Raw genomic sequence first — 13,584 nt, 5'->3', positions numbered from 1 at the left:
TCTTCTCAGTGGATCTCACTCTAAGAACAACTGTCCCCATCAGAACCCCTGTTTTCAAAGAAACATGTATGTGTTCTCTGTACTCCCGGAGACATCTGTCTGGAAAAGGTGACCAATGTAGTGGATTTGTTAAAGTGGATGCTGAGGCTGGAGGTAGGGCTGGTGATGGGAATCTTACCTGTTTTCTCAGCTGTGAGCATCCACTGACGTGGGGTTAGCTAGACTAACATGTTCTTTCAGTTGTGGGCATCCACTGACGTCGGGTTAGCTAGATCACCTGTTCTCTCAGCTATGAGAATCCGCTGACTTGGGGTTAGCTAGACTCACATGTTCCCAGGACGTTCAGGAAGCACTGACCTAAAACAGACAGTGTTTGTTCTCAGGAGCTTCTGAGAGCTCTAAGATCACACCACACATAGCTGAAATTCTTTTCGATCACTTTCTAGAGAAGAACCAGGAGTTGGCTGTATTTACTCCCTCTGCCTCTGTGGTCCTACAGCATCCCAAACAGTAGCTGACGTAGAGACTGAGTGACCCAGGACAACAACTACAAGGGCATCCATGCATGTGCAAGTTACAATGGTCACAAAGGGTCCATCACCCTTAGCTAGGGCTTATTGAGATACAGGCTGAGTTTCTCACAGATGAAATATTTGTGATGGGAAAATTTACATATTTCATCATATTTTGATTTGTACAACACTTGCATGTACACATAATGAACGACCTTGGGGATGGATTCCAAAACTGAACAGAGGCTTCATTGTTGCCTGTATACCTTAACATGTACCCTGGGGGGTAATTCTAGAGAATGTTCTTAGTGCACATGGGTTTCGGGTGTGACTTGACACAAAGACATGATGTAGAATTTCTACTTGTGGCTTCGTGTTTAAACTCAAATAGTTTCAGATATTGGGCCACTTCTGGATTCAGAGTTTTTAATTCAGGATGCTCAGTCTGTATTTCCAACTCACCAACCAACAAAAAGATTTAAAAATCCATTGGCTGTGAGCACCAATCAGGCAGAGTCGTGTTTGTTCGTAGCCTCCAAGGGCAAGCTTGTATTAGGTGGAAGTTCAAATCACCAGGATCGGGAATCGAAGTACACTTCCCCATGAAAGGATTCTGTGTTGGCTTAGCCATCTTCTAAAGTTAACTGTTTTTAATATAGTGTTAATTGTCATAATTATAAAAGCATTCTAAAGGAATCCCTCCACAAGGGCAGAGTGCAGTTTGCTCTGTAATTAAGTCTGCTCAGCATACACAGCATTTGTTAGACTCTTCTAACTGTGGGCAGCTACCACTGACTGTGTGAGACTGACTGGGAAGGAGATTGGAAAGTTAGTTATATCCAGATACCAGCATCAACGGTGAGAAGAAGGAAAACCGCTTGCTGTTCTGAATGTCACGGTGTGAAGAAGCCCTGTTTTGTAAATCCCTGTGCACTAGTGCCCTTGGTCCTAGGACATGCTCCCTTTAGATACTATGGTTCAGCTCTTATTTTAAATCAGAACAAAAACAATGTAAAGTTAGTTCTAGCAATGATTTCCAAAACACCAAGACTATATGAACCTCATTTAAATTTAGAAGGTGACTTGAACACGTCTTGGGTTACAAAGGTCGGTCAGTTCTGGGTTCTATAATGAGAATCCTATTGCTGTGTTTTAGATTCTGTATGTAGCCTAGGTTTTCTTTAAACTTGGAATCACCTCGGTCGGCATGAACATTCATTTTTCACATTTCTGTAGGATCAGTTGTGCCTCTGGTTTTGTGTGTTTGCTGTAGCTTTCCCTCTCTACGCTCCTCCACAGACATGCCCCAGCCTCCCAAGGACGACCTCTACATCTTGCCCGATGAGTACAAGCCTAGCTCCCGACACAAACGCTCCCTCCTGAAATCACACAGAAACGAAGAGCTGAATGTGGAGACCCTGGTGGTGGTTGACCGAAAGATGATGGAGAACCATGGCCATGGCAATGTCACCACCTACGTCCTCACTGTACTCAACATGGTAGGCCTGGCCTTTCTGAAGCCACAGGCATATGTGTGTGTGTGTGCACTTGTCTGTGCATGTGTATTTCTGTATGTGTCTGCTTTTGTGTATGTGCCTGTGTGTGTCCTTGTTTACATTATGTGTATGTGCTCATGTGTGTGTGTTTGTATGCCTGTCTCTGTGTGTGCACACCAATGCAAGTTTCATTTCTTATTTGTAAACCTGTGTCTTGGTATAAGAAACTCTTATTTTACTAATTTCCAATCAAAAGGTGAAATTTTAGAACTTTGAGGGATTGAATAGGGGATCGCTAACTTGATCATTGTGGCAACTTGGTTGTTTCCGGAGCACTTAATTCACCGATGCCTTCATATACTTCATATACTATACCAGGATGTTGACACATTTTGAGGCAATAAAGCTGTACCAGATTGACACACAATTTTAGGTTCAGATAACACCTACTGTTTTGAGAAGGTTAATGCTCAGGTGTTGATATGAAATATTTAATCTGCAGGCACTGAGAAGCTCCTATTTTGGAATATCTTCCCAGATGAAACATGTCTTTGTCTTGAAGGGCACGTGTGGGAGCTACAAATGAGTCAGGAAGGGTGCTCTGTGCCTGATAACTGTGAGCGAAGCCCACACCACAGAGAGAAAGGCGGGGCTGCCCACTTGTCAGAAAAAGTTAATGGCAGTGTTTTAAATATATATTTTGACCTCCTAAATCCATGAAACCCCATATAGATCTGTGTCTCTCCAGAGTACTCCAATCATGTCTAACTTTACACAAGAACCTCACTTTTCTCCCTCCCCACAAAGAAACTTATTGTATATCTCTCTCTCTCTCATCATAGAAACTCACATGGCTCTGTCTTCACTGATCACCTGACTCTGAGGCTGAACTCTGCATAGAATCTCAGGGCCCTGCATCCCTGATCTGTGCCAGCTATCATTTGCCTGTATTCTGTAGAGGTCCTCCAATACAGAACTCCATGGTAATCCGCAGCCTCCATGTAACCTGATTGTTCAGGAAGGAAGCGGAGGGCAAGGCAGTGAGAATCAAAGGCTGGCCAGCCTATGTAGCAAGACTGTTGCCATAGTAATGGTGATGATGATGGGGATGACAGTAAGGAGGAGGAAGAGTTTTGAAGGCTGTCTCTCCTTCATGTTGGGTAGCAGATGGACTTCCTCTGCCTTCTCAAACTTCGACTTTCGCTCCAGGCTCCCTCAGAAACAGCTCCATCACCAGCCTTCCCACACAGCTAGACTAGCTGAGAAATGTCAGGATGCTATGCTCACTTAGCTAAGCACTGAAACACAAGGGTTTGCTCTGACGGGCACGAAGTTGGGTCAGGGCTAGCTATGACACACTCACGGCTGATGCCGATCTTCTGTTCCAGGTGTCTGCTTTATTCAAGGATGGAACAATTGGAGGAAACATCAACATCGCCATTGTGGGGCTCATTCTGCTGGAAGAGGAGCAGGTACTTTAGCTTCAAAAGCAGCTGCTTCAACGTGCCCTGCAGGAAAATGAGTGGGAAATGCCCTTTCAAAAAAAATGCAATTGCTCTGTGTAATATATTTTTATTTCTCTTTTACTTGGGAAAAGAAGGATTTCATACTCTGCATTTAAAATGACTCACTTGCTTTTCAATTCTTTCTAATGATGCATGTACATGCGTGTGTGGTGTTTGTATGTGCATGTGTGTGTGAGTGTGCATCTATGTGTGTGTATCTATGTGTGTGCTGTATGTTTGTGTATGTGTGAAGGAGATGGTGAGGTCATATGTGTGTGTATGTGTGGTGTGTATGTGTGAAGGTGGTGGTGGGGTTGTGTGTATGGTGTGTGTATGTATGTGTATGTAGTATGTGTTTGTGTATTTTTGAGTATAGTGGTGAGGTTCTTTGTGTATGGTGTATGTATGTGTGTATATGAATATGTGGGGTATGTGTGTGTGTGTAGCTATGTGTATACGTATGTATGAGTATGTGTGGTGTTTGGGACTGTGTGTCATATATCTGTAAGTATGTGTGTGCGCGCCTATGTGTGTTGTGTGGTGTGTGTGTGTGCCTGTGTGTATTGTGTGGTGTGTGTGTGCCTGTGTGTATTGTATGGTGTGTGTGTGTTATATGTGGTCTCATGGGAAAATGAAAAGGAGAACGCATTTGTTATAAGACTACAAGAAGGAAAAACATTGGTAGTTTGAAGACAAATGTGTCTTTGGCCTTCCTGTCAATGCTTTACTGAAAGATGAACTATGTCCGCACCATGGATGGTGACCTGTGCTGTGCCCTGCCAGACTGTGCTGCTTTACCCTGCCAGCTTCTGCTTCCCAAATCCCCACAGTTCTCAGGCTTAGACTCTGGATGGCAATGGGGGATAGTAGGCCCTCTCCTCCAATCCAAGCCTCCTGTCCCCCTACACAGCTGCATGCTGTGCACCCCAAGGAGCCCCTCGCAACATTAGTGGCATGGAAGTCTTCACTATAAATAGGCTCCACTTCTGTTCCTCCTATGCTGATTTCTGACTCAGCAAAGCGTGGGAGCCCAGGACCTGAGCTCGACAGACACCCAGCCTTCACCACCCCTAGATGACGTCTTCAGTGTCTCATGGTAGCCACGGCATTCTTGTTTATACAGCAAAGACTTGTCAGATGGAATCGGATGATTCAGAACATCTGTGGGGCACCCCTCTACGCAGGTGGGGTACAGAAGGACAGGCTGTCTGGTCTGTCCAACGCTGTTGTCTGTTCAGAGAGCGGGCATCTGGGAGGCTGCTGAGCTAGTCGGGCTTCTCAGGTGACAGGTTAATTATTCCCTGTATTAAAACGCTTTCACTTTGGAATTCATCCAAGCCGCAAAGACTAAGCAGCAAGGTTATCGTTTGATCGTACACCTGTGTTTCGCTTTAATTAACAACAGCTTCCTGGAAGTCGCCAGCTGAGGAATGCAGGCGTGCTCCTGCACTTAAGTGCAGCGGGCTGCTTCGGCGCCTACGGCTCCGAGAAAACAAAATAAACATCTAAGGGGCGAATGTCTGTACGACTAAGAGACAGCCTTTTCAGTAGTGGCTAAAGCGTTTTACAAGGAGGCGTTCTGAAACAGGACGTGTAAACTGATATTCTCTAATCCGCCCTTCCAACACTGTAGCAAACCTACAAGCGGTTCCATAACTCAGTGCACCTGTTGTCATGGTGCTCCTGGAACTGCATCCTCCATCCCTTCTAATTCTAGACTTCAGGCCATAGTTCACTGCTGCTCCACAGCCCTTCATACAGATGGAACATTTAATGGTATTCTATATTGTCTCCTTGATGTCTGTTTTCAGGAGTAAAGCTTTAGGCCTTGGCCTTTTTCTGTAAACAGGTTGCTTTTGTGTAGAAAACTTTCTAGCTCCATACTGTTATAGCAGGGATGGAAATGCTGTTGTTCACTTTGGTTGTGAATTCACCACTGGTGAAGGTGAGTGTGTGTGTGTGTATGTGTGTGTGTGTGCATGTGTGTACTGTGCAAGCCATACACAAAAGACTCTATTCTAGCAACAATTTTGCTAGAAGATACTTTTATGCAAAAGATTCATACTCACATTTTGTCTTTATTGGTCATTGAATCCAAGAGTGAGTAAGATACATTTCAATTGATTACGTATAGAAATGCATAAATGTGTTCTCTGGATCCATACTGATTTGTAGAGTACACTGTCTTTGGGATGGTAATGCATCATATATAACTCTTATATTATCTACATTCTGGGTCCATCTGTATGTTGTAAATCTCTCCACTAAGATATCCTGCTCTATTGGCAATGGCTTGACCATATTTTCCTTACATTTCTATGGGTGTCTTGGCCTCTCTTGCCTAGCCAGGGCTGGCGATTAGTCACCATGCAGACCATACTTTAAGCAGCTTCTGCCAGTGGCAATCTGGATTGATGGGGAAAGATGGAACTCGCCATGACCACGCCATCTTACTGACTGGTCTGGACATATGTTCCTGGAAGAATGAACCCTGTGACACTTTGGGTAAGATTCTCCAGTATCCCTTGGAGGGCTGTGGCAGGGCGTCACCTTGGAGGGTGATGTAGCTACCATCACCTCAAATACTAGCCATCTTTTATCTCTCAACAAAAGCCCACCTCAAATTCCAGAGTTCCTACCCTTTCTAAGGTAAGATCTGCCCTTTCCCATCTCTTCTGCCATTGAAAATGGAACCAGGAGACTCAAGCTTGTCTCACGATGTGGCAAGAGCAATGGACGTGTTGATACTGATGGAGATGCCACAGAAGAACTGTACAGCATGTCCATCTCCATATTTCTCTGTAAAGATCTGAGCATCAGCATTCTAGCCGTGTTGCAGATGTTCACAGAGTGAGACAGCATTTGGACATTTTTCCACGTGGTCAAAGAGTGTGCTACTAACCAGGACTCCACAGGCCATTTCCTTTTTACTCTGTTTCTTCTCTAAGCTCAGAGGGTAGAATTTTTATTTAGAAGTTTCTGGATAGGACCTCGTCTAGCAGGAGTTAGCTCTGCTTCTCACCATGGCTTGCTCATGAAACTGACCCTCAGCCAGCCTTGGGAGCTGTGCATTTTACCCACCCTAGTCAGCATGGCGCACCGGGTCTGCAGAGCTCGCCCACTGTCTTCCCGTCTGCTTTTGTTCTCATGTGTCAGACACCAAGTACCCCCATTACCAGCTTCCAGGGACCACTCCAGACACTGAGGACCTAGTGCAGTTTCTGGGTAGATGGTCTTTCGTGGATGTCACAGTTCCTTGCTGGGGACATCAGCATGCCCTGTGTGACTGCCGGAAGGGAAGTCTCAGAAGCCCGGCATGGTTTCTCCTCGTGTCTTCCACGAGCTTTTCCTTCTTTGCCTTTGTCTTTCTGCAGTGTTAAGTCATGACTCAAACACGGCAAGTGCTTCTCGTGGCAAAACTGAATCACTGAGCATGGGGTGTGATCCTAGGGACCTCACCACACACCCATGCTCTGCCGTGTTTCCTCTTGAGGCTTTGGCGGGCAGATATTTCTAGGAAAAGGCAGAAACCATCCTCATCTGCAATCAATCCTCTCTTCTATTTCGGGCCAACTTTAGTCTTTTCCAGGAATGTTGCATAGAAGCTGAGCCCATTTACCAGAAGACAGAGTCCATGGGCTCCTGGGAATACATAAGATACACCCTTCTCCCCTTCTCCCACATCAACACATCATATTTACATGACCGCCCAGAAGCAGCCCATCTCGCATATCCCCAAATGAAGATGAGGACCAAACTTTACCAAGCATTAAAAAATAAATGCATAATCACTCATTACGCATCAGCCGTACTGTGTGTTCTCTTCATGTCCTACAGGGTTTGCACCCATAAGTGGGATGTGCAGTAAGTACAGAAGCTGCACCATCAATGAAGACTCAGGACTTGGACTGGCTTTCACCATTGCCCATGAGTCTGGACACAAGTAAGTCTTTCTCACTGGGAGCACTGGGAACAAGAGCATCTCCTGACTACACGACTTCTGCATTTCACTATCGGTTCTGTGATTTCATCTTATTTTCCAATGGCCTGCTGTTATGGTACTCCATTTGACTGAACAGAGGAACAAGCTTTCTTGTCAATGGTAGCTACTCTAGACTCTGTCTCTCTGCCTCTCTCTCTCTCTCTCTCTCTCTCTCTCTCTCTCTCTCTCTGTCTCTCTCTTTCTCATACACACACATACAAACTCATATATGATTTGTACACATACTATACTTGGAGGCATACAAGTGGACCTTGGGATTGTGGCCACTGAGAAGTTGCCCCAGTAGGAAACGATTGACTTCCCATGTTCTACCCTGACTTCTGAGCTCTTTCTTGCTCGCGAAACGAGGTACCATCAGGGTTGTGCCATGAACTGGGTGGCTTATCCTGGGTTAACAGGGTCCTGGGCAAGCAGAGGCCAACAGTGATGATGTTGAGCTAGTGAGATGGGTCAATGTTCGAGATGCTTGCTGCCAAGCCTGACGATATGAGTTTGATCACAAGACACACACAGTAGAAAGAGAGCTCCGACTCCTGCACATTGTCCTGTGACTTTCACACTCACGTCTTAGCATGTGTGTGCATCCACACAAGGAGAGAAAGAGAGGAGAGGGGCAGCAAACAAGGACAATAAGTCATCTATGGTGTTCTTTTTTCATGTAAAAGAATCTTAAAAATCATATGCACAACAGCTTACAGAAATTGTTATTCTCATTTAAGATTTCATGCCCATAATCCTGCCATCTGATTCACCTTGGGGCATGGTCTATTGAGATGTTTTCAAAGGCCACGTTGGCCCCCATTTTGCTAAGGACAGCCACTGAGCGCTCTGAGGACTACAGAGTTCAGTTGTTGTCATGGAAGTTACTTCTGCCCTGTTTAGACCACACTTGAAATGTCTCTTAGAAAATGTGCAAGCTGGGATTCCCCTTTTCTGCTAATTATCTGTCTTGAAGCTTGATTTTCCTGTCAACAGAACAATGGGGGCAGTGTCTTTTGTTTGTGTTTTGACAAAGCTGTTCTTCCCATCTCCTAGGAAACGCACCTATGCTCAGAATAACATGCACACATATGTGCTCAAGTGCATGTATGGCACACACACACACAAACACACACACCACAGGAGCAAGTGTGTGCCTTTGTTCAACTGAATCCCACAGAGACCCCTTAGGTCTTGGCTTTGTGTGAACTATTGACCTGAAGGCAAAACTGTAAGTCCATTTAGCAATCCCTTCATTATCACAGGTAGTGACTGATGACTTTATTGCCTAGAAAATTCCACCTACACTGTATAAGGCTTTCAGTTAAAACATAATTGTATTTTTAATAGTCTGCTAGAGTTAAAATCTTTCATTATTATAATGACACGAGGCTCTTGTCCTCTCAACCATACCTGAACTTAATTAAACAAGCAAGGCATGAAATATTTAAGTGACTGAGAACTCAGCCCACAAGAGTTTGATAAGCAGGTAGACAGAGAAACAGGCACTGGCATTGTTACCCACTATGGCAGGTGCAAAACTAACTGAAATTCAGCTCGATTCTTCCCAATTTCAGCACACGGTCTTCAGCCTTGACTGACCCAGGCCCTGGATTTGTAGAACTCGGGGCAAGCCAGCTCTTGAACGATCACCTAGCTTAGTGATTGTCTCGGCCCCCAGAGAAGGCCTAGTGCTTATGTTGGGCTATGTATCACCATTCCTCTTAGTAGCTCTTATATTCAAAAATCTCCTGGTATTTGACCGTTCACTCCACTATCCTAACACCACACACATTGTGCCGTTCATACGTGAAGTTATCTCTGTGTTGGGGCATGTGTCAGCTCAGTGTATGCTCACTGTGTTTAGAAGGCTTTTTCCTCTCAGTTTGCAGAGGGAGAAACTGAGACTCAGTGAGATCAACAGTTTGCCCAGAACCAAACAGCTCACGTGTGACTGAGACAAGATTTGACTAAGTTCCCTCCCCTGACATACAACCTCCCTAGCTACCGCTCACCCCAGCAACCTGTCCGAGGTCTCCTTATCCCAGCCCAGCTGCTGTTTCCACTTCTGCCCCCATCTCCTCCTGAGGGTGCTCTTCGTGCCTAGGACAGTCTCTGTCAGAGCTGTATGCGTTCTAGTCCTCCCTATTGCCACCTTGGTCTCCCCAAGGAAGATCACCATCTGGATGGCATTGTCCCATGCCCCACTCAAGGGCATCTTAAACACACTCTCCCAAGAGCCTGAACCATTGACTAAACCTTCTTGCTGTTCATCACCCTGGAGACAGGGCTAGTGAGGAATAGGTACTTTCTGAGAGCAGTGGGGCCACGCAGAGGGAACAGTGGAAGACATGAAAGGTACTGAGCATTGTGTGCGCTTATAAAAGCCAGTTTGGTGTAATTTTTGTTTGCTTCATGTTATATTATTATTATACTACTTATTATAGTAAGTGATGGGTTTGTGATAAGATTTTCTTATATATTGTTGTACCCTGTTCTTATTTTCACTGGTTTCCCCCATATCCCACCTTGCTTGGGGCCCCATTTCTCCCCATAGTCCCCATATATATGTTCATACATGTGCATTCTCCATATGAGAGAGAGCAGACACCATGTTCTCTTTCTTCCCTCACTATCCTGTCTTGCTGCTCATCTCTTTATATCTCTTCCTCCACCTTACTCTTCCATTTCATGTTGTAAGTATGTTTCTATGTCTGCATGTATATACATATGTATATATGTGTGTACTTATACATATGTTTAATTCTAGACTACAAATGCAAAAGAATGCAAAACTCTTTTGTCTTTCTGATTCCGGCTTATTTCACTTCGCAAAGTGGCCTGCAGGCTAATCCTCTTGTATTTACGTCCCAATAATCACTGTAAGATTGTCCTAGAGTCAACACGCAACAATGGGTAAGCTCCTACGGACTGTTGTGTTCACAGGCGGCATGGGTGTGAGCACAGGCGGGAAGCAATGTAGATCCTTTGGAAGACAAATTCTCAAAGGTGAAGGGACAAATACTAGTTATTATTTAGCTTGTAGAGTGATAACCATTTTAAATAGAGTGTTACGAGGCTGAAGAGATGGCTCAGTGGTTAAGAGCATTGCCTGCTCTTCCAAAGGTCCTGAGTTCAATTCCCAGCAACCACATGGTGGCTCACAACCATCTGGAATGAGGTCTGGTGCCCTCTTCTGGCCTGTAGGCATACACACAGATAGAATATTGTATACATAATAAATAAATAAATATTTTTTTTAAAAAAATGAATAAATAAATAGAGCGTCATGGTGCATGGTAAAAGATATACTGTGTGGCATACATAGCTAGAATTGTGCTTCTTGGTGATAAACACCTGTCTTCTCCTTGAGATACATCTGCTCTTCCATGACTTTCACACAGATATCCTATGTAGTCCCTGTGGCATTTTTATGTGATAGACACATTCGTCATGTCTGTACATGATGCTCTGAGTGGAAAGGAAACTTAAGCTGTACTAGGGCACAGATTTGGCAGGCACTGGAATCATGGGGTGGGTGAGCCCACCAACAGATGCTCGCTCCTATCTGCGAGTATGTCAGAGGTCTGCAGGGGCGGTCTTGGAGTAGCCAAAGGGTGTAGTGTATTTCCCTGATGTTTTAATACTAGCAGAATTTGAAATTTGATCGTTGAAAATACCTTTGATGAAAAAAAATAAAACTAAGAAAGCTCCAGACCCCAGGCATTGTTATTTGCATTCCTGAGCACGTAGGCTGAAACTGTAGTAAAATTATCTAGGTCATGTGTGGGGCCATAACATTCTCCACTGAGAGCGGGTCAAGGGTCAGCCAGGACAACGTGCTTTGGCATTTGGTTGTCATTGCTCTCTCCCCAATGCAACCTCCCTTCTGGGATTTCAGCCCAAATCCTCCTCACAGCCATGACACATTTCTCCTGCCATGTGGTTGCCTTGGTCTTGATTAATTGCCTTTAAAAGAACTTCAGAGAATGGGTGGAGGTTAAAATGACCACATCCACATCACCCTTGGTACTGACCAGGAATGTTGCAGAAATCTGACAATGTTTGCCTGCAGGCTCTCCTTGGATACACCCTCCACTCATACTCGACTTAGACCATGGAAGCTGCACGCCTTAATGTCTGAGTGTCTGAGCTCTTGGCTTCACTCTGGGTGAAGGGCTCTCTCCAGTCCTTAATTCTGTCTTTATTGGGGTCTAGTATAGTAAAGTAGCAATTATAAGTCATAGGTCTAATGCCATGCGAACATGGCAAGCATCTAAGTAGATGCATGTGTCCCCAGCCTCTGTCCAAGGATGTACTTTCTTTTGTCCTTTAGGGGTCACCCACTCCCGTTGTGGGCATTTCTGTTCTAGTTCCCTTCCACCAGTCATCACGGGAATCTTGATCGTGGCCTGATAATCCAGTCACTATTCATTGAACAGTTGCCAATTTCTATTTTCTCTCATGTCTTTCTTCTTTCCGTGGATCCCGTTCACTCAACACCTGTTCTGGAGAGTCAACCTAAGGACGGCCTGTCAAAGAGCAGCAGCCAGTAACAACTGGTCCTCCAATAACGTGTTTACACTCATGGAATATCCGTGGGGATATTCCAGGTGCCCCAAGCTTTCCTTCAAGGCAGTTTGAAATGCTTCCTGGGACAGCTGAGAACGGTGGTGTGAGCCCTTCTGCAGGCAAAACTCGTGGAATGTGAAAAATGCAGAGCATCAGGGGAAGGTGCCCTCTTGAGTCCCTGGTCATTATAGGTCAGGGCTGCAGTGGCCACTTCTCTCCTGAAGATCATGCTGCTTGGCAGGGAGGGATATGTGGACATCTTTAAGACCCTCGTTCACAGCTACTGTTGTTTGAGGTTTGGCCATATAGGAGGCCAGGACAGAAGCCCCAAACTGTTCTGGTTTCCCCTCTGTCAGAATGGGTACATATTTAAATAGTTCCCACTTAGACTCCTAACCTTGCTCACTGTTTGCAGAGAGATGCCTTCCAGAGCAATATAGGGATTTGCGTCAGAGTCAAGTCCTGCCTGTCTGGCACAGCCTCCAATTTTGAGGAACCAGCAGTGTAATGAGCACCCTGGCACGATGTTACCTACCTGACAAATACCTGCAGCTGCTCAGTAGTTCTAAAATCAGTCTGAGTATTCACAACCCGGGAAAAGCTTATTTGAAAACCTCAAACACCTGCATCTTATTTATTTATTTATTTATTTATTTGTTTTTGAGTCAAGAACTTCTACCTGGAAATCTGATTTCCATTGTTTCTTTTTCTCATTTAAATTTTTAATCTTTTGAGAATTTCATACATGAATACATAATTTCTCCCTCTTCTTTTCCTTCTCTAACTCCTCCCCTAAGCATCCCACTCCCTGTCAAATTCGTGAGTTCTTCTATTACTGTTGTTACATATATACACACATCATATATACATATGCATCTATAAATACCACCGGCTGAGTCCACCTCATGCTAATTGGAAGTTAGACCCATGAAATCTCAGCAATATGATGGTCTAAACAACACTAGCACAATGGCAACACCAGTTGACATTCCAACATGGATGGGGGCACCCCAGATCAAGACTTACAGATAATTAATGGTTCCTGAAATAGAAAGATTCAGTATACTCCAGGGAAACCTCTCTGGTATTAAATTTCAAGTTGTCAGCCCTAAACACATACACGTAAGACTTCTGTATTTCTAACAAATATCTCTGAAAATTTTCGCAGTGCTGGTAGTATGTGTGAGACCTCTGGGATCTGGCACATTGCCCTTTGAAGCTGTGTGATAACTCATTCATTCTTCTGAAAGGATCCATGAACACACAAATACTCTCCATGGTTTGGCTGATACCAAAGGAGCTGAAGAGGGGTGATTTTCACACACTACACTCGCCCTTACAGACTCTCATTTGAAATGACCATTTTCTGTCTTCCGTAGCTTTGGTATGGTCCATGACGGAGAAGGGAATATGTGCAAGAAGTCTGAGGGCAACATAATGTCCCCAACACTGGCCGGGCGCAACGGTGTCTTCTCCTGGTCCTCCTGCAGCCGACAGTACCTGCACAAGTTTTTAAG

General features: G+C 44.7%; 1 protein-coding gene across 1 annotated transcript in view; it reads left to right on the top strand.

The window, feature by feature from the left end:
- Positions 1 to 13,584, top strand: part of Adamts16 (ADAM metallopeptidase with thrombospondin type 1 motif 16) — a 96,273-nt gene that overhangs the window by 31,219 nt on the left and 51,470 nt on the right. The window contains exons 5-9 of the mRNA XM_005356699.3: positions 1,812 to 2,011; positions 3,397 to 3,480; positions 5,859 to 6,018; positions 7,351 to 7,456; positions 13,447 to 13,584. Of these exons, the coding sequence (XP_005356756.1) occupies positions 1,812 to 2,011; positions 3,397 to 3,480; positions 5,859 to 6,018; positions 7,351 to 7,456; positions 13,447 to 13,584 (688 nt within the window). The remainder of the gene's footprint in view (positions 1 to 1,811; positions 2,012 to 3,396; positions 3,481 to 5,858; positions 6,019 to 7,350; positions 7,457 to 13,446) is intronic.

Source organism: Microtus ochrogaster, chromosome 19 (genome assembly GCF_000317375.1).
Source record: "Microtus ochrogaster isolate Prairie Vole_2 chromosome 19, MicOch1.0, whole genome shotgun sequence".
Lineage (NCBI taxonomy): Eukaryota > Metazoa > Chordata > Mammalia > Rodentia > Cricetidae > Microtus > Microtus ochrogaster.
The sequence above is the reverse complement of the archived record's forward strand: the minus strand, read 5'-3'. Positions and strand labels throughout refer to the sequence as shown.